The sequence below is a fragment of the Parasteatoda tepidariorum genome, chromosome 3 (assembly GCF_043381705.1).
Source record: "Parasteatoda tepidariorum isolate YZ-2023 chromosome 3, CAS_Ptep_4.0, whole genome shotgun sequence".
NCBI lineage: Eukaryota > Metazoa > Arthropoda > Arachnida > Araneae > Theridiidae > Parasteatoda > Parasteatoda tepidariorum.
In genome coordinates this window covers 17,077,674-17,100,215 of record NC_092206.1, presented here as the reverse complement: position 1 = coordinate 17,100,215, position 22,542 = coordinate 17,077,674, and the positions used below count along the sequence as shown (strand labels likewise).

The following is a 22,542-nucleotide window of genomic DNA, read 5'->3' as shown; positions in this document are numbered from 1 at the left end:
AATATTTATACTGAAATATTCCCAATTTTTTTGTTTCATTTACAATATATGTAATAATTTCAAAGATATAAATATTTTGAAATTAGGTAATTTATGTGTCTAACCATGAATATTAATATATATTCTCACTACCTAGATAGAAGAAGCAGCTGCTTTAAAGTCATTTGATAATTTGAGGTTTGAAGATACAAAAGTATGTTTTGAACTTCTTAAGCTTCGAGAAGAGTTTAGAGAATTAAACAAACACTTTGCTGTTAAGCGTAAAGTTCTCCCGGTAAGATTTTATGCCTACAATGTAATCTACAGCAGAAAAAAACATTTGTTATGGAATTCTTATACTTATTTATTTATAGATCTGCAAGAAAAAATTAAGTGAAATTTAAAAACCGATACCTTTTTTCTCCTTTATCACATTGCCGCCATAGAATGCATAATCTGTTTAAAATATGTGTGAATTCATTTTCTGAAATGAATAGTATAAACATTGAATTACATTATGACAAAGTGCAGGCTTTTAAAAGGGATCAATATATATACAGTGAATTCGCGATAACTCGAATCTGATAGGACTGACGAAAAACTTCGACATATCGGAAATTCGACTTACGGTTAGTTGCGGTTTTGGACTTTCAAAATATTGTCGGATTATTTAATTAATGCTTATTAATTACAAATTNATATTTAAAACTTTGCCTTATATTACTGAAACTGTCCTGTAAACCCTGTTTTTTCCAAAATATTTAAAAACATTGATATTTGATATTAGTACTAAACAGCTCTTAGGTTCCTTAAGTCGACACTTGAAAGCAGATTTTTATGCTGACGTTGAATAGCTATATATTGCAATAACTGATTTTTTCTGAGAAATTGTCTCATAATTGATTTTGCAAAGGTTGGCGTCATTAAAAAAAAGATTATTTTTTATAAGAATGCATATGCCAAATACTACTTGCCCCCTGAAAAACTTTTGAATGAAAAGAAAATGTGCCTTAAGTAAAACTTTTGAATGAAAAGAAAATGTGCCTTAAGTAAAACTTGAGAAACTTTCTATCTTGAAAGAAAAAGTATCAAGTGCTCAGTCTATAAGTGATGAAAGCAACCAACATCTCATAACTGGAATAAAACATAAATGCATAAAAAAAAATTTCGACGCAGCTCAGGCTCTGATAGAACTGGCCTAAAAAAAATTGAAAATCTTCAAAGAAAATATTTCTTACAAAATAACTTTAAATACAAATTCAACTATGTTATTTTCTAGTATATTATTTAATTTTAGACCAAAAAATGAATGTAGAGTATGGTATTTGGATGTTCGTAACCTATTGTTAGAATCTTAGCAATTTAGTTGATAAAATTAATGCTTGATGTAAGTTATTAAATAAGGTAAGTTTTTAATTATTAAATGGTTTTGATTATAATAAAAAAATATGCATGAAGTAATATTTTTATGTCCTTTATTTTTTTTTTTTTTAAAAGTCCTATATTTTTTTATTTCTTACTTTCATTTCTGTCCTGGGTTTAGGAGCATGTTATAAAAAAGTCTATATGTTGTATGCATAGATGTTATTTTTTTCCCTACAAAGTGAAACAAGACAGTTTTTGATAAGGAAATGTCTTTTTTAAAAAACTGGTAAATTGTAAAATGAAAAGAAAAAAGATTGTATTGAACAAGTAAAAGCTAGTGAAGGACAGTAAAACTAGTTTAATTTTATAACAGATAAAGGCTAATTCTATAAAATGTGCTTTGTAAATATTTTGTTGCTTTTGCTAGGTTTTGTAAAGCTGATGTAAAATTCAGAAAAATGCCTCATACAACCTTCCTGCAATAGTATGATGTATAATTCAATAGTAAAAAAATAAAATAAAATGAACAAGTAAAATCTACTAAAGAAAATGCATGTTTTAATTTTATGAGAGATGAGTCTAATGGGCAACTCTATACAAAATGTCTAATTGGCAATTTTATAAAATGTGTTTTGCAAATAGCATCTTGCTTTTCTAAAGGTGATGTTCTTAAATTAGGAAAATCACCACTTAGAATCTTCTTGCAATAGTTAGATGACATAGAATTTTTAAAAAAAAACCCTCAATGAGCCTTAAAATTAAAAGAATTATTAAAAATTAATAAAAGAGACGTTATATTTTAATTTTATGATAGATGATGACAATTCCATGTCTAATGGTCGATTCCATAAAATGTGTTTTGTTTAGAACCTCTTTTTTTTCAAGTTGATGATTTTAAATTTTTGCATTGCCTACTTAAGGAAACTATAATATAGATTAACTTTAACATTTTTTAAATTTTTTTAAAAATATTTTTATTATGAGCTAAGAAATTATTTTTTTAGTAACTGTTATCTATTGCCTTATTCAAATTTTTTTTAAAAAATTTCTTATCAGTTAGTGGCTAAATATTTCCCTCAAGTTAAGAGTTAAGGAAAAAATTGTTCAAATTTAAAATTTCGAGTAGCTATACAATTTTCAAAATTCATATGCTTTATCCTGGTCTAAAAAATTATAATAAAACTTGAGCGTTAAAAATTAACATTTTGATTTGCTTAAATGACAGAAAATAATAAAACATTAAAATTTTTATTTCTGATTCAAGTTATTAAGCCCATATGTAATTGGTTTTATAATACAGAGTTAAAAATTGTTTATAGAATCTTATACTTTAAATTTTTTTTATTTCTTCTTATTTAGAAAATTGGATCGATTAACCTTGAGCCTGAGGATCCATCAAAATTATGAGTTGAAGTTGTAAGTAAAACAAAATTGTAACTTCTAGTTTTATGTTTTGATGGAAAAATAAATAAATAAAGAGTTATGAAAAAAAATTTCATATTCTATTTATTTCAACTTTTGAAACATATCATATTTTTTAAAAAAACTTTTTGTCCTAAATAATTTGTGGTATAATATAATGGCAGACATATCTGAAAAAGTGTTAATATTTTTTTATAAATTTAGAGAGTTCCATATATTGTGCTTCCAAATTTATTGAATGCAATAAATCAGTTTTCTTTTCAGTTAAATCTCAAAAGTTTGTTTTTCTCTCCTTGTTTTTATGTGATTTTATAATTTATTTGGTTTGATTATTTTTTAGTTCCGTTGAGTTTTTTATATATTTTTATTGTTGTTTTGTTAATAATTTGTTTTATGATATTTACCTGTGTTTGTAAACAAGCTTTAGCCTAATTCAAAAGAAGAAGAAAAAATATTTTTTTTTAACCTTTAAAGTATGTATTTCTACTTGAACCTTTAAAGTGTATGTATTTCTACTTTTTATCTGTTAATACTTGTTTATGTATGCTGTGCATGTAACAAAGTTAGCTCCAGTGGGAAAAAAAAGCAATTTAATTTTCACTACAGCATGGTAGAAATACTTGTTGCACAGTTTTGTATGGTCTGAAATTCAATTTCAGCTTTAATAAATGGAATGGGCAATGGCTGCTAAACTGTATAATTCCAAATGCAGCATAACCTTGATTACTAAAATGCAGTCGGACTTCTATTTAACGAACTTCCATTTTGCGAACTTCTCTATTTTGCAATTTTTTTCGAAGAACAAAGAACAGTTTGGAAATTTCTTCGTAAAATAACTTCCAAATAGCAAAGTAAATTTTCCATTTAACAAATTTTTCTTTGAGATCCTCTTTCCCTATTTCCCAAAATATTTCGAACTTGTTAACATATTCTATGGGGGGAAATGACCTTGAATTGATTTTCGAAAGCTCTTAACTTTTGAAGAAAGCAGTAAAATCCATTTCCCTTTTTGTTTGCATTTCAAACGAAAAACTTAGACAAAACTAACGGATTTTATCAGTAGCAATTAAATTTAAGAATGTAATGTATGTTTAAAATTACTTATATAATAAATGCAGCTATAATTTTATACAAAAATTTAGCTTTTTTTTAGTTTAAAATGTATGTAGCATGTCCTGGACAATGTTTTGCTCTATTCTTGCTTTCCATGCAGATTTCTTTTATGGTTAAGATTTATAAAGTAAATAGTAGATGCTAGTCTGCAAAATAAAGGTGTATCAATTGCTATTTTAATTATGTCTAGTGTTTATGAATTTAAAACCTGTTGTGTTTAAGTATTTCAAATGGTGATTTTCTATTTAATGAATTTTCCATATAACGAACTTATTACCGGTATTTAGCGATTTCGTTAAATAGAGTTCCGACTGTAGTTATTAACTAAAAATCCCTGTTATGAAAATTCAGTATTTTTTCAAATTGAGTTCTTTTTAAAAAGTAGAGTAGACTCTTGCCTATCCGGTTTAATCAGGCGGAAACGTTGACAAGATAACTAGATAAAGTTCCACTTTTTACCTCTCTCTTATATTATATTATTAAGAACACTAATTAAATAATTTAAGATCAATGATGCATGGAGAAATAATAATTGTTTCTTAATAACCTTCTCAAAAGTGAAAAGTTTCTCCTAGGAAAAGGTAAAATGTACAGATAACTATTTCAGCATTCTTCAATTTTTTCCCTCCGCCTCCCGCGATAATTTTTACAAAAGGCTGCTGTTACTTTACTAAGCCAGCTAATTAAGAGCCTACCATACTGTAAATGCATTTTTTTTTAAGAACAGAAAAACAACAACATGCATTTAGGCTTGTGTTACTGTTTGAAACTTGTTTATCAAAAAGTTGGTGTAATAAAAGTGGTGGTATCGAAAAGTAGAACTAAACAAATTGGTGATTATAGTAACAAACTTAAATTATCTGAAAAATGTAATGATATGTGCATAGTGGGTTCAGTTTCAATTACTTTTTAGCATATGTACTATTAAATTAAATATTTAATTTCAATATGTTTGAAATATTAGTTATGAATGAAAATTGCCCAACAAAAACAGTAACATTTTTATTTTATTTTACAACATTATGACATTCACATATATATTTGGAAAAAATTATTAATGTAATACATCTTTCATTATGAGACATATATAATTTATATCTAGTTTTAAATATGTACAGTCATATATATTTTTATATAAAAATTTTTATTATTCGCAACAATTATTAATTTACAGTCGGAATTAAGCAGCAGCCTAATTCTGTCATTAGTTATAGTTTACAATTTTGTACTGTCATTTCAAATTTATTTTATATTTAAGGAAATAAAAATTTCTTTTTGTAAAATGCTTATAAGAGGCAATTTGTTAAAATATTCAGATTTTATTAAATTCACACATTCATAGTGAAATAACATATTAATTCTTTCCTAGAAATTGTACGAAATATTTTATGAAAATGCACATTGATATTGCTGTGGGAATGCTTCTAGTAATAAAAATGGCAGTATGTTTTTTAAATATAGTACTCATTGTTATACCTTACTCGTTGTGGAGACTTGTGAAAGTTGCTAATGAGATATAAGTGTGATAACTTGGCGTAATGTATTTTTAATTAATGTTAATCTTTAAATTAATCTTGAAAAAAAAAGATATGCTGATCAAAATTCAGTTCAATATATTTATTTTTAATTGAAATTAGTTCGTTGTGCAAATGTTGAGTACTTAGATAGTTTTCATCTTCCATTATGTTGGTCTTTAAAATATATTTTTTTGTCCATGTAAATTGTGATAACTATTAGAAATTTAAAAAATATAGTAATTATCAGCTTATTATATTATATTTTTGCTTTTAATTTGTCCTTTGGCAAAAAAGTTTTTTTCATTATCATGGGAAAAAAATGATGAATTTGAAGCATGCAGAAAATCTTGAGAATCACTTACAAACACATATAAATGCATATATTCGATACTTTGTTACATGAATAATTTTTTTATTAATGGTGTTTTAAGATAGCAGGATCTAAGCAAAAAGTTCTAAAAGCTTAAGTAAAATTTTACAGCAAGTTGATAATAGTGAAGTTGGATCATCATGTTTAGTCAATGCCAAATTATAAATTTTATAAATAAATATTGATTGTATTAATCATAAACACAAAATTTTTTTGATAATTATCATTTATATGATTTATTGTAATTTATATGTGAAATGAAATAGAGCGCCTGTTATTAAACTCTACATGAAATGTAGAACGTGAGCTCTTATTCAGGTGAATACTAAGAATAACAAGATTTGTGCTGCAATAAAATATTCTTTTAAAAAAATATGATATCAAACGTTTTGCAGTTGTTATTGAAAAATTTAGCTATTTCTATGATCTGAAATTTTGATTTATTTATTGGTCAGTAAACTTCCGATATTAACAAAGATTATTATTCGTTTTGTGATTTATATGTGATTTGATTACAGAACACAATCTTATGCACAAAATGCTGCAGAAAATACAATTTTTTTAATACTTCATGACCATCCAAAAAGAGCTATGAGATTTTGCAACCTCATTTAAAATGAGTTTTCAAATATATAAAAATAATTCATTGAAAGTTTAGGAATGCAAGTTGTTCTTCCACTTATTATAATCACAGTGAAACAATAACTGATTTTATCCACATTAAAAAGTCAAGTCGTAGCGGCATTTGCAAGTGTAACTCCAGTAATTCTTCACAAGACACGGAGATTTATTATTGTCTTAATGTCTGTCCTGCAAATAATAGTATACATATCAAAACAAATTGAAATGGGTATGAAACATTTTACTGCTTTAAACATTTCAGTGCTAAATTTTTATTCGTATGTGTTTATTAATTTGTATGATATTATTTTGTAGTTCTCCTATTTTTTTCTGTGACCTAGTATTAGTATTTTGACCTTTGAAAATTCTGTCTCATGGTATTTTGTGCATTCAAGATTCTGATTAACAGTATTTTGTGCATACGAGATTCTGATCAACGGTATTTTGTGCATACGAGATTCTGCCATCAAGTTTCTATGCATATGAGTCTGTGTTAATGAAATCTTGTGCATTTCGTGTAAACAAGATTCGATTACTGTACTTAAATTATCAAAATATTCTTGTGCCCCAAACTTGTTTCCTGTGTAAATCTGTAACACACTATTGAAATTATTTTTTGAAAACTATTGGTCACAGCATTATTGTTCTTGTACACTCATTTTCACTACAAGGATATATGGATACTTTGAACTACTTATAACATGGATTTCATGTATACAAGCTATGGATTATTGTTCTTTGATATACAAACTGATTGTAAAATAAATATTAAAGTAAGTAAGCTTTAATTTCATAAAACAATTGGGTGTTTGCAACTTATTTCATGGTTGTGTCCAATCACATCGTTGTGCAGGGCTTACAATTTTAAGGCTTGGCTTTAATAACACGTTGAATAAATTTTCAGATCAGATTTAATTGGATATTTGTAAGTGACGTCACGCGTGTGTGTTGAACCTTATTGGCTGACCCACACATGACGTATTTTCCAAGCATCCAAGGAGATTTGGCAACCCAATTCGGTGGTTGCAGAACATCATAGACTATAAGAAATCTATTATCAAATTTAATAAACATATTAACAACAACTATACTGGTTTTTTGAAAAATAATTGTATTATAATAGAAATAAACTACCAATTTTGAGTTTGTTCATGCTGTAAACTGGATGACTTTGCTAATTTTTTTTTAACTATGATTTTTGGGGCAAGTTTGAGCTTTCAGTTGTCTTTTAATTGTTTAAGGAATTATATTTAAATCATGGAGATAAGGAATTTACCAGAGTTCTAAGAACCCTATTTTTAAAAAATAGGGACAATTAATCAAGTTCACCTGTTGAAAAATTAATTCGAGATTTGATTTTCAAATCTTTTCTTAATAAATATATAATTTTTATTTTTTACTTTAATAGAAAATTATTCCAAAATTCTTCATTAGAATTTTTAATTCTAGAATCGTATTTTCCAATTTTTGGAATAAATTTGTGTGTTGTTTAATATAATTTTGTTGTCAATTATTCAAAATTATTTTATAATCCTGCATATCACAAATATAGAGATCTTTTTAAAAGAGAAATTTCCTTTTCCACATGAGTGACAACATCAAATGAAGTATAACTTGAAAAATTAAGCTACTTAGTTACTTGAAAGTTTTAAATCTATTCGTAATACAAGAATATCAATTTGTAAAAGCCTTGGTTAAGCAGTTTAAAGCCGAGTTCTGGTCAAGCAATTTCTTTTAAAAAAATCGTTTTTAAGAATTTTTTTCTTTTTCTTTTTTGTGCACATGAATAGATGAAGCCATTCAATTTAATAAACTAGTATGTACCCAAAATGTATTTTTCTGCCCTCTCAACCAGAACTCGATTTTAAATAACCTCCACATCAAAAGTGGGTATTTCTACAGCATTGGAAAGGCATTGATATAATTGATGTTTTGACGTTAAGAACACTTAAAATGACTTCTGTCTGGCAGTTACATTAACTTATCTTACATATAATACTATGGGTGCCTTTTTAAAACAGATCTGTTTGAGGTTCTTCAATCGTTGTATTATTTGAGTTAATCGGGTTTTACTTAAATGGTAGACTTTACGAATGCATGGATTTCAAAAATTAGTGGCTATCTCAAACATGTCTATTTTACAAAGGCACCCATTTTAATTGTCTTTGTCCTTCTTTGGTTTCTGGTCCTCTCGAAGTATGGTTGCTATCTCTTCTTTCATGAATGCCCACGAAATGTTGGACCCCACCAGAGGACATTTATTTCCACTAGGACAGAATATTTCCTCGGAAGCATTATGTTCTTTGATGCTATTTTTGGTGCAAGGAAAACAAAACTTGTGGGCTGGCACTGATGGACATTGAACGAAGTGTGTGTCTTCCAGCCGTTGCTGGCAGGTGCTGCAGTGGAAAAACTGGTTGGTTTCTTTTTTGCTACTGCGTTGTGGTTGAGATGGGTTTGAACTGGAGGGGCTTCCACGCTCCAAGGCTTGAGATACCACACAGTCGATGACCGATGAAGTATTCGTTGGAAATCCTTTGAATAAAATATTTTTGAATCAGTAAAGCTTAAATAGAAATGTTTTAACTTTCAAGGTAGCGCTCTGGTGGAGTAGTCCCTTAAGGCCGCTAGTTGGCTTTAGCTACCTTAAGGCCGCTAACCTCACACCGCTAGTTGGAGAGCTGGGGTTTGGGAGATCGATACTGGCGGCCGATACAGCAACAGGTGTACACACACAACAAAGTGCACGTTAAATCTGTCGTGGCTGAAAGTCCTCTCGTTGGTTGTAATGTGCAGCTCAGCAGCTCAGGCGCTGTCCGCGTCTTCTGACCAGGGTCAAAATTGCTTGGCATTCCTACGGTGCTGAGGTAAGTATGAAAATACTATGTTATGATGCGAAAAGAAGGTTAACGCTTTAATAACTTTTGATCTATTTATCGGATTTTCACGTCATTCATAGGAAGAACTGGTTTCAATCTTAATAGTTTGAGTGTTTAATCTTAAATGTGCTATATAATTATTCTTGTCCCTCAAAAAAAAATTAGTGGGGGAAAAAAGGCTACAATCTGGAAAATATGGTTTTAATAGCTTACTTAGGAGAGCGGTTTAAAATTAGAACTCCTTAATGTTAATTTTCTTTGCCCACTTAATTTTTACTGCTTAATCATTTTATCAACAGCAGTATGTTTGAAAATTTTTCTTACAAAAATAATAAATATTAAATGTTGATTAATGCATTACCGATAGTTGCGATTTTATTATAAAATTTAAAATATGATTTAAAATTTAACTGCAAGAAATTTTTTTAAGTCTTCGAGTTTTTTTGTGAGATGATTAAGAAATTTTATTTTTAGCATTACAATTTAAATGGTTTATTCTAAAATCCACTGATTCCTTAAGAGGATAAAACCTTACATTGTAATGAAAATAATCTTAATAATAATACTAGGTTAAATAGTTTTTAAAAGCAATTACGAATAAAATGTCATTTTTTATTAAAACTTCCTTTTTTTCAAAATTGTTTTTTAAGAACACTGTTTTTTTGCAGTTCTTGAAAAGTAATGTGTTTTTAATTGTTACTCGTATTTTTTAAAACCTACTTTGCCCAATTCAAATTTCAACTTTTTAAAATTTTAGGTTACAAGGTTAAAAATTTTGTTTATTAACATATTGTAAGGAATTCCAAGAAATCTTCGGTATTACTATCTCCCACTAGATTAACGGACAAAGAACTCACGCCCTTGATTTTGTCATTCTTAAGGACATAGATTTGCTCACTTCCTTTAACTTTGTAAATTATTAAAGATAGAATTAGAGATTGCCTTCCCTGTCAAAATTTGACTCATTTTTATAAATTTTTTTCATGACTGAACCAGAAACTCAAATTACTTCATCATGTTTATAAAAAGAACAATTATCATCTTAGTGCAAGTTACTATAAACATATGCAGCCAAATACAAGAAACAAAATAAAAGGAAAAAAAAAAGTTAAGTTGAGTGCTGTTTAAAAAAAAAATCGCTTGGCATTTTATTATTTTAAGATATTGTTTGCTGAGACTTGAGTTTATTAAATCGTTTTCTATTAATCGATAAAATACTTCATTATTATTCATGTGAAAAATCGTCTGTAGCTTTCAAGCTAATTTGTTGAACCAGTGAATGATGTGTTCTAAAGTGCGTTTGTGAAATCTAAGTAGCGAAGATTCTTTTGTGAAAATTCCAGCAAATAAAATAATGTGTAATCTTACAGCCGAACACTCTGTAGTATAAACTTTTTACTTAGAAGAAAAAAGGTGGGCACAAACTTTCGAAGTACTTAACTATTAGTACTTAACTATTCTTTAATATTATGGCTGCAGAGACAATTTTTCGTGTGCAGAACATTTAGAAGAAATTCAGGTAAAAGTTATTATCATTTTATCCTAGTATTACTCACCTAAATTACTGCTTTGTATTTTTCTAAGTATTATGGTAAAGGTTAAAAAATAGTTATTGCTTCATTCAAGAATTTTACTATACTTGCTTTGTTCCAAAGAATTTATAAAATTTTTATTTGTGTTTCATTTTTTAATATATTGATTGTTACATATATTTTAATTGTTATATATATTGATTGTTATATATATGTTTAATATATTTCATTGTTAATAAAATCGAAATATAAACAGCATAATACATAAATTAATAGTTAAGATCTACTTGTAGATCAATCAGTTCATATAATTTACTCTTTTCTTAACACAAAATTAGGTGAGTAAAATAAAAAAAGTGTTTAAAAATCGTAAAGCTTTGAAGCAAAAAAAAAAGTTAAACTGATTCACTTCTCCCAAAGTATTTGCTTTTTAGTAACCACAAAGTAACTCAATATGCAGTGATAATTGTTGCAGTGTTTATTGTTTAAGATTGTTTCCAGATAGGTATTTAAAAAGTTTCCAGGCTTTTTGGAATTTACATTAAATAACAGCATAATGTTCAGAAACATATTGGTGTCTAAATGGAAATCGTGTTTTTCGCCAAACAATTTAAAAATGGGGCTTATCATTATATTTTCCGATCTTAGAGATATCTAATAATAAAGTATCTTAACATTCTTATATTTATTATATCGTAATAGAAAGAAGAAATATATTACTAGACTTTGTTTCATTATTGTAAATATTTAGGCCTACTGTCACACTTAAACATGTCATATCAGCTTTAGAGTTTTATTATTCGAATTGAATTGTCATTTATAAAGGAATGCTTTAGTATCACATAGCGAATTCTTAATTTCCAAAAAACCTGATTTAGCGATTAATTAATTTTTGTTGCTCATGCACAACAATATACAGCAACTTAACTTCAGACTAGCGTTTTAGAATAGTACGAAGAATATTTTTATCTATTTTAGGATATTTTTAGAATAGTAAAAGTGTATTAAAATGTTAGTCTCAGGTTACACGTATTCTATGCATAATGATTTCATTTTATGATCCATATTCATTGTGAAATATATTTACTTATTCCTTAAAAAAATTTTAAAAATTAGTTTCTAAGTTTTGCACCATGTACTGTTGCAATATCACTGTAGAATAATATCTTAAAAAACTGTATGTAGTTAGCATATATGGCAACGTTACTTTTAAAAAGTAACGAGTAAAAGTACAAGTATTTTTAAAAAAAGTAACGAGTTAAAAGTAAAAAGTTCTTATTTTAAAAAGTAACGAGTAAAAAGTACAAGTAAAAGTACAAGTACTAAACAAAAAAAGTAACGATTTCAAAGTACATTTCTAGGAAATCGAAAATTCAAAGTAACCTAAAATTTTATTGAATAATATTCTTATGTTCTTTAATGTTTTTGCAAAATTGTTGTTATTTATTTAATTATTTTTAATTTTGAAAGTTATGGACATTAATTTATTTTTAAATTCGGAAGAATATTATAATATAATTTTATAATATAATCGTATAATATAATTTTAAAATCAAATATAATTTTAATATCAAACTTTTTATGGATTTGCACGAAAAAGAAATTTTATCTATTGATTTTAATTTTTAGTTTATTATTTTTATTTATTTAAATTACCATTGATTTAAAATTGTTTTACTCTTTAGAAACGCGTTTTAAAAGCACAAACATAAACAAAGCAAACACGGGGTTTCAGATAGCTTTGTGATCTTTGAGCTAGTAAAAAATAATTGAATGTGCAGTATAAGTTGAAACAGAAGGTATTTAAACACGAAGTTAGCTGTGAATGCATATATATTGCACATTAATTTTATAAATTAAAAAAACATAAGCATTTTTTTTAAATTTAATTTTTTGTTTTTTTAGAAAGCTTACCGAGTTTTAGAAAAAAGTAACGATTTCATTCGATATTTCCGCTACAAATACTTTTACTTTTTCCCTAAAAAAGTAACGAAAGTACAAGTAAAAGTACTAAATTTAAAAAGTAACGAAGTACAAGTAAAAGTATGTATGGGTAGTTAGTAATGGCTGTTAAAATTGAAAATTAGAAAGAGCTACCGAAAATTCGCCATTATTTGAATCGTGGTTTAATTCGTGGTTTAATGGTTTGATTCGTGGTTTCTGCTCTTTTTCTCATATATCTGTTAATTATTGTTTCCATGACATAAGGTATATTGATACAATTGTCACGCAAATTTTTTTTTTAAAAATAGAAATCAGAGATTGATTTAGGGGTTCAGGGCACATGGCCGAGCGATCAATTAATTGTTTAATATTTATTTTGCAATTTTAACTGATTTTCTTCCTGTTTTATACGAATTTAAAGGCCTAATTACTTTGTTTTTAAATTTATTGCGATAATAAATTATATCATAATTACTAATTACTATTTTTTTCGTAGTAACCATTCCATTCAGCGATAATTTTTGTTACGTGTAAAAGCAGAGGTCTTCTCAAAAGTCTGCATATAGACCTCTTATTGTATTTAATTTGTAAGTTGTGAAATTTTTGAAAGCTAATTTTTTTGCAGTTATTGAAGGAAATGTTAATACAGAGTTTGCTTCTGCAATAATATTAGTAAAACACAGCAGTGCCAAACTGCAGTAATATTAGTAAAATAATAGCTATAAAAACATTATGTTAAAAGAAGAGAAGAAAAGTAATGTAACTGCATACCTGATTTTATGGCAGTTGTACCTGCATCAAAAGAATGCACTCTTTCTAATGAATCTTTTTTGTACCTTCCATCATAGGAGGGGGGTAAACTCTCAGCCCTTACAAGCCCTGGACGGCTGCTTTCTTCGGGTAATGCAGTGAGACGTCTGCAGGGTTTTATTTGCCGGGGCGTACTCTCTCTAACTGCGGGGGCTGATCGGGTTGCTTCGATGAACTCCCTGTATTGTCTTTTGAGTCGACGAGCATTTTCGACGACTCCTTCGATGCGATCGGCTCCTTCATAGTTGAGGCAGCCCCTGCATACAGGTTCAGAATATTCGAGTAGTATTGCCCAGGGAAATTTCGGGAGATCGCAGAGATAGCAGTGTTGTCGCTTCTGCTTCTGAGAATCTTCCGCCATCTTGCTGCTCCTCCACCATTCTGGTTCCCATCCTCCTCCTCCTCCCTCACGCTTCATTATTATTAGATGCGCCCTATACGACAGCCATTCTTGGCCACCGTCAGACTGAGATTGCATAGTGTAAAAAAATAATCCAAAATAAAGGGTCCCAACTTCCAAGCTATATATATGTATTGTAAGAAATAATTTAGCATAAAAAATTATAAAGGATATTGTTACCCGAAAACAAGGAATCGCTAAAAATATATTTCATCTCTAGTTAGTAATCGTTTTAAAGCTTTTTCTCGGAAAAGTTACGTCATTATGCCTGATTATTCATAGAAATGATATTAAATACTCATAAATATTACACCAACTAAATTGTGATATTACTGTAAAAAATTATGTATTTATTTTCAAAGTTATATATCTTCTTTTAATATTTAAACTTCGTAGGAAGATTTTACGTCATCTGGCCCGATTTAAAATAAAAATGTATTAAATTTCTTATTATTATTGAATTTCTCTGGCGTGATTACTTGTTCGTCGTGTTATTTAAAGATTGAGGTGCCTTTTTACGCCACAAATGTAACATTGTATTTCAATCCGAATTTAGCAAACATTTGAAATTTTAATATTCAAAAGCTACCTGTTATGGTGATAATGCAAAAATTTCAATTAAAAAAAAAGAAATTTTTTTTAGAAAGTTGAGAAAGTGTAACTTTTGATTTAAATAAGTTTTTAGAAAAACAAGTTCGTTCAGTTAAAAGCTGCAATTGCGGAATTATTATTATTTTTAAAAAATATTTTTCTGATACAGTTTTTTAACTTTTACAGCAGATATTTTCTGAAGTGTTAAAATGTTTTTAAAATATCGTTCATATTTGATTTTACCAAAAAATAAAACATCACACAAATTTCTTTTACGTAAATAACTTTTTGAAAACATATCTTTCTGAAATAAAAGTTTTTTAATTATAGAGAGCATGGATGTTAAACCTGCTACCACAGTGGGGCACGCGTGATCCACAGATCAGTATGTTTTGTTGATTAACAGCCTTAATGGAATTAATCACGTTTGGACATATTTTATCAAAAACTAATTATAAAATAATTATTTTTTCATTGTTTCAAAAATTTGTTTTGAAAGCTTACTTATTTTTAAATTAAATAACGATCAACAAATTCACTTTTAAGTCATAATTTTGACTGGGTTGTTTATTTCGCTGAAGGAGACGCAATTATGTAATTTTTGTAGTCTAGATCATTTATAATCTACTTTTTAATGGATCAGGACCCATAGATGCCGTACCAAATTAATGGCAGATCACATTCCCTAAGATTAATGAAAATCTGCATATACGTTGGTCTATTAAATATTACGGAAATCGAGTGAACGGGTAATTAAGGTGACCTATTTATATGTTTATGAAAGCATCAAAAGTTTTGAAATAAGTAAAATAAAATATTCTTGTCGCATTTCCTTCAATATATTAATCGGAAAAAAGTCTTTGCTTAATGTGTGTAGGTTATAAATGCATGCTATAGTTCTGTTTGAAAAAAAAAACATCTCTCACTCCTTTATTTTTCTACTATAATAATCTAGAAAAGCACAAAGCAAATTTGAAAGAAAAAAAAACGGTAATCATTTCATTGTTTCTGACTAGGGAGGAAAGGGCTTAAATAAGGCATAGTAAAAAAGAGTTTAAAATTTGCCTCCAGCTTTTATGTATGTTTTATAGCCGTATTTTTTATTTATTATTTTTTTTAAATGAGTAGGATTTCAAGTATTTCGAGATTTAAAATAAATCAAGACAATATGTAAGTATAATAAACTCATAACACTCATATTGTTCAAGTGAGAGATTTAATTTTTGCCTCTTACATGTTCGCATGGTATCGTGGCGAATTTGTTATTAAAAAGTTTAGCACAATATATGCTAACATTAAAAAAAACATGCTAATTTTCTCAATTGATACTTTCGTTGGATAATAATCAAATTAACCCTGTGCATTTATTTATTCGCTATTATTAATCATGCCAGCTGATGAATTTCATTAGAAAGGGTTTTTTCGCCAAAACGAAACGAACTTTACTTGTTATAAACTTCTTTAGGTTGAAAGAATGCATTGTACATAGCTGCCAACTCTACTGGATTTTCCAGTAGACTACTGGATTTTGCCAGTTTCTCCTGGTCTACTGGTTTAGTAAAAATTCNATTAAAATGAGTAGGATTTTAAGTATTTCGAGATTTTAAAAAAAATCAAGACTGTAAGTAGAATAAATTCATAACACTCATATTGTTCAAGTGAGCGTAGATTTAATTTTTGTCTCTTACATGTTCGTATGGTATCGTGGTGAATTTGTTATTAAAATATTTCGCTCAACATATGCTAACATTAAAAAAACGTACTAATTTTCTCAATTGATACCTTTGATGGATAATAATCAAAATAACCCTGTGCATTTATTTATTCGCTATTATTAATTATGCCAGCTGATGAATTTCATTAGTAAGTTTTTTTTCGCCAAAACGAAACGAACTTTACTTGTTATAAACTTCTTTAGGTTGAAAGAATGTATAGATCTAAAACAGTAAACAATACATTTTAAAGCAAAAAATAATTAAGATTTGATGGCTCTGTTCAATAACTGAAAGACGTAATAACTTAAGAACAAAAAACCTAAGTAAATGAGTATTACGTTAAAAAGTTAAAATCAGTCCATACTTTTATTCGACGCGTTTAATTGGTAATTAAAATGGTAATTGATAATTAAATTAACTTTTTTAAGATTGTGTCAATATTTTTGTTACCGAAATAATATGTAGCACAATACTATCGTATTCAATAATTATGGCTTTGTATAATTATGTTATCATATATATTAACGATGTTATCTAATATCAATGTTATCCTATTCGTTGCACCGATGTATATTATCGGTAGCTGGTGAACTTGGCTTCATAGTACCATTACCAGAGAAGTACTCACTTTTTTGTTATATAGGATTTATGATATTATCATTTAAAGGATAATAATACAAAGATTGAGGATTTAAAATTCGTGGTCATTATTAATAGGTGGTATTAAAATGTTTTGGTGTATTAGAATTTAATAAATTTAAAAGCCTTCAAATTGAAATGCCGTTTGCACGAATTAGAATAAGTTTATGTTTAACACCGCCATTGAAAGTAAAGTATAACATTTCTTTAATTTTTTATAACTTATGTTAGACTGTATATTTTTTTCTAGCACGCTTTACTCCAGCACATGAGTTATGCTAGCTTTAAGGATATTTGATATTTTCTACTGGTTTCATGTTCTTTTATTTTTTAAATATTTTGTAAAAATGATGTTTCCACGACAGCACACGCTTAAATCTATGTTTAATTATTTTTTTAACTAATGAAATATGATATTTTCGATACTGTGTTCGATACTTACAAACAATCCCTTTGAAAATTTATAAACAGATAAAAAAGTCACGATCAGAAAGCCCATTCTCGAATTATTTCATACATCCTGTCAGATCTTTATATAGAGATATATTTATTGTTTTTAAGTTATATAGAGATTTATTTATTGTTTGCTATAAATAAATCTCTATATAACTTAACATTTATAGGATAGGATTTATAGGATACAACCTATATAGGATGATAATTTTATTTTGTCGAGTTATTAAAGAAGTTATTAGACATCTAGGAGGAGCAAAAAAATATTGGGTAAAAAAGCACAATGTGATCAGAACAGTAGCGTAAATTCAAATGAAAAAAGATCAAATAAAATATTTAGAACAAAGGGTACAGTGTTGATCTTCGTTATTTTTTTACGCAAAAGCCCTAACTCTGAAGGAAATCGAGTCAAATTATTCTCGAGAAATTGAAGATTAAAAATAAATAAATAAAAGAAAACTAAAATAGATTAAATTACTACCTTTATATTTTAGTATTAGTTATTAAAACCGTTTCTTCAAAAATGTGGTGTTTTGCATGCGTAAGCTGACATTATGCAAAAATTCATCTTAATTTACGATACACGTTACGTATATATGATAAAATTAAATAAAAATTTAGCTTTTATTTCTTGATAACTTATTCTAACGTTAAAAAAAAAGTAAAAGATATATCGTATTGAAAGTCAATGGATTGAGTTGGGTTTTCAATACAAAAATGCATTATATCAAACGGAAGTACAGAATATGCATTTTAGTTTACTGATCAACCTCCACAAATAAACACTGGTTTCTTAATCAGCTTATATATTTGTCCCGTGGTGTTATTACAAAACATGTCATAGTACATTAGAATGTGTGCTCATAAATTTTGTCAGATAACTCAAATTGGTTTGAAGATGAATGGGATATGACAGCAAATTAATTATACAGAATCTCAATCCGTGACGATGATTTTTGCTTAAGGGGGTGATCCTTTTGCGAAATTTCGGCTCGAGGAGGAATATTCATCAGGATTCCTATCGACATATAACATGTAATGTTATTAGTAACTATTGGTCATTAATTTATTTAGGAATAGAATGCATTAAGAGCAAAGGCTTGATTAGTTAAGTCATTTGATCTGCATTCTCGAAGACAATTTTTATAAAAGACCTATTAAAAGAAGGGCATGATTTAGTCAAAAGTTACGATTACAGTAGCTAGATTTCGCATGGCCATGTAATAACCCGCACGCTTGCGTACGTAAGATTCATGCAGAGCAATTAGGAAGATTTTGCACTTTTATGTTAGCTTCTGTACTCTCCCGTTAGTAAGATTGAAGCAAATACGCATGCTCGCGTTTATTTTAGATGCTACGTATTTTTACATTATGTTGGCGTGATTTACGCTACAAAGACAAAGCTACAATCAGCTGTTAAAATTTGTTTTCTGTTCAAGCCTACCTTCGAAATTAAAACATGGGCATGGAATGTGAAGATATGTATTGATGAAATTTTGAAACGAACAGTGTGATCGTACATCCATTGGTTCATTCAATAAAAAAATAATTTTATTGATATTTGCTTAACTTTATGGTTGTCTATCTGCACGAGTTCCATAAGAATTTTATATTTCGCTATTTCAAAATTATCAATTATATTTATTTTAACTATATAATTTAGTTAAAAGAAGTTAAATAATCAATAAAAGTTCAATAATATTTTTTTAAAAAATAACCTGCATTCTTTATTCCTGAAGTCATTAAAATTTATTATCTATCAAATTTTTCTGTTCAAAGAACCGCAATTTTGCGTAAAGCAAAGCATCTTGAATCGTATGCCACAGCTTTAAAAAAATAGTTTACAACCATTGTAAATGTTTGTTTTGATTTTGCGGTCAAAGTTAAAATGATATTCCACTGCGTTAGAGTTTTTAACTTCCAGATTTTTGNTTCAAGCCTACCTTCGAAAAAAAAAAAAACATGGGCATGGAATGTGAAGAAATGTATTGATGAAATTTAGAAACGAACAGTGCGATCTTACATCCATTGGTTCATTCAGTAAAAAAATAATTTTATTGATTTTTGATTAACTTTATGGTTGCCTAATTGCACTAGTTCCATAAGAAACTAGATATATTTTCGCTATTTCAAAATTCTAAATTATATTTATTTTAACTATATAATTTAGTTAAAAGAAGTTAAATAATCAATAGAAGTTCAATAATATTTTTTAAAAAATAACCTGCATTCTTTATTGCTGAATTCATTAAAATCTATAATCTATCAAATTTTTCTGCTCAAAGATCCGCAATTTTAAGTTAAGCAAGACATCTTGAATAGTATGCCACAGCTTTAAAAAAATAGTTTAAATCCATTGTAAGTGTTAGTTTTGATTTTGCGGTCAAAGTTAAAATGATATTCCACTGAGTTAGAGTTTTTAACTTCCAGATTTTTGCCAAATCTCTTATTTTCACTTGCATAAGTCACCAGAACTGACGCATAAGTGCGCATGCGCGATTGCTTAGAATCTTACGTACGGAAGAGTGCGAAAGCTAACGGAAATTTGCGAAATCTCCCTATTAATACAAAACAACCTCTGTTCTCTACTGAGTTTGCGCAAGACCTACTCACGGAAGCGTACAAGAGATACTACGTGAGAGTGCGAAATCTCTGTATCTATCTAATAACAGAATTTCGAACTTTCTTGAAACAACATTTATTTTTTCTCACTGAAAAGTGATCCTCTGAGTAAAGAGTTGAAAATGTCGCAACGATATTTTTAGTACGAATAATGCCGGCTATAAGTAAAATTAAGGAATAAATAAATAAAACAAAAATAAAATTCGTTATACATATAAATGTGTGTTCTCTTTCGTTATTGATGTCATGAGAGCTGAATTGTTGACACGTCGAAAATTTATGAAATAATATTTTCTTCATCTCTGCTTAGAGACGCAGCTTTTCAGGACAGGTGTTGGTAAAGTTAATTGACAATTATCCAGTATAAGATAAACACATCGTTCTTGTTATTCAATTTCTTATTATTAGACAATCTATTTAAGTCATAAATCTAACGTAAATACATAGAGAGTGAAAAAAAAATTAGGTAACTCATTTTATTTTAGGTAGTAAAAATATCATTTATACTCGTTTTCCGTGTCATCATGTTACTAAAGGAAATGAATATCGTCATTTTCTATCAAGGAACTTTACACTTGACTAGCATTTTAAAAGAAGTCGAAAATGTTATTTCAGTTGAAAAATAGAGTTACTGAGATGTGGTCGGGAGGAATTCAAACGAACTGTCAGTTAGAAGGAATTCCTTTGAATTTTACGAACGGTTCTGCACTGAAAAGAAGCATTTGATTGAAACTCATAAAAGATTCCTCGTGGTTCTGAAGGATTTCATCTGAGTGCAAATATTTTACAAAATCTTGAAGACTAAATTTAATGTTGGAGGCGGCTTTAGGCAGTTATTGAATGCGTTTTTTTAAAACTATTTTACGAAATTGAAGTGTGATGAGTTTTATTTGATAGGTAATGAAATAGTATTTTTTTTTATTTATTTATTGCTATATGAGCATTCGCATTGAGAAAAAAAATTTAATTTGTTTTTCGCCCATAGAACACATACTAATTTCTATATGTTCTCAAAAAATATGTTTCTGTGATACTTAAATGTATTTGTTGATATTCTATAGTGAATTTGAAACATGTTAGGAATGTTTTTATTTTAGAAATATTCAACATTGGTAAAATATGTATTATTTTTATGACTTGACAGAAAGGGTACTGTTCCCGTTTTGTGTGCTGTTTATGATATAAAATGTTGTTCTAAGATAAAAAATAAAAAAAAGACTGAGTCACAACTAAGATCTTTAATAATTGAGTGCTATACGCAAGATCAACGCGTTTTCATTTTTAAACAATATTTTGTGCATTGCGCCATTTTTTGTAAATTTCTTGCTTTGGGGACTAAAATTGGTCGCCCAAATTATGCAATTAAATGCTGTCAACGTTTTTCTTTTTTTTGTTGAAGAGTTTAGATAAGGTTTATTATATTTATGAGCCTACGATAAAATTGAATACCGTATTAATGAAATTAAATTATATTTATTCAAAACAGTTATAAAAAATTTCGAAAAAAAATTCTGTTCCATATTCACCCCTTTACTGTGTACTGTGTTATTCAATAAAAAAAAAATTTCGGTAAAATCTGTGTTTTTAATCAAAATTACTTCTTGCGGTACTTTAAAGGCCCCATGTGAATGACGAAAACATAATCACAAATTTTGTTTTACGAGAAATTTTTAACACGTTACATCCTTCTTCAAATCGTAAACTTTTAACTGTGAAAATATTAACTTTGGTAAATGACCTCAGAAATAAAGCAATATATATCATTAAAAATGTTTTCACTCATAATTATTGTCTTATGCAGGGTTGTATTTAAGTTACCCACTCTTTCAATTTCAATTTAAAATCAAATATATAAATTCACGTAAAACAATTTTTTTTAAATATTTAAAAAATAAATAAATAAGGCAAACGATATTTGCTTCTGATTTCAGTGTGGTACATTATTAAATTTGGCGATTTTTACGTCAAGAGGCCACTTTTACTTATTCTAAATTATTGGTGCTATTCCTTCCGGTAGCAGAACTTACGGAGTGAATCTACAGCACTATTTTCATTCAGGTAAATTTGTTTTCGACCTCAACGCAGTCTGACAGAGGTTAATTCAGCTTAATGTAACATACATGTAACAAAATGTGCAAATATAAGGTCCTTAACAATTATAAACTTTGTATTAAGTTCAAGTTAAGTTTTATTCAATGATTTTTAAAAAATGGGAAAAATCCCATAACAGTAAAATCTGTAATCTAAGTCGGTAATTAAAAATCTTTTTTTTTTTGTTCTTTGCAATATTCTCTTAATTCATTTAATTAAATTTTGATAGAAAAAAAGTTTGAGATGTTTCAAAAAACAATTTCCCCCTTTTTATTTGTTTGCTTTAAAAAAAAAAACATCTGCAGATGAAAAATAATCTGCAGTGGCTGTAGTTATCTGCAACGTACGCTGCCGTGTTGAGGGTTTCTGCTACGGGGCTAATCATTATTAAGTAAGAACTATAAGTAAAAGTAATAATAAATGAATACTACCACTAAAATGTGCCTTTTTATCTTTAAAAAATAACGAGCAGTTAAAAG

At 27.9% G+C, this 22,542-nt stretch overlaps 2 protein-coding genes across 2 annotated transcripts in view; one reads left to right on the top strand and one right to left on the bottom strand.

Moving 5' to 3' along the window:
* The window catches only part of LOC107455425 (cilia- and flagella-associated protein 44), a 56,329-nt gene extending 49,141 nt beyond the window's left edge, over nt 1-7,188 (top strand). Inside the window, exons 33-34 of the mRNA XM_071178386.1 lie at nt 137-274; nt 2,704-7,188. Coding sequence (XP_071034487.1) covers nt 137-274; nt 2,704-2,751 — 186 coding nt within the window. The 3' untranslated portion in view covers nt 2,752-7,188. The remainder of the gene's footprint in view (nt 1-136; nt 275-2,703) is intronic.
* LOC107455424 (interferon regulatory factor 2-binding protein 2-A-like) lies at nt 4,866-14,045 on the bottom strand. Its single transcript, XM_016072981.4, has 2 exons — nt 13,514-14,045; nt 4,866-8,922 (listed from the first exon to the last, which is right to left on the bottom strand). The coding sequence occupies exons 1-2, from the start codon at nt 14,028-14,030 to the stop codon at nt 8,543-8,545; spliced, it is 897 nt and encodes a 298-aa protein (XP_015928467.3). The 5' UTR covers nt 14,031-14,045; the 3' UTR covers nt 4,866-8,542.
* Between the last annotated feature and the right edge of the window lie 8,497 nt (nt 14,046-22,542).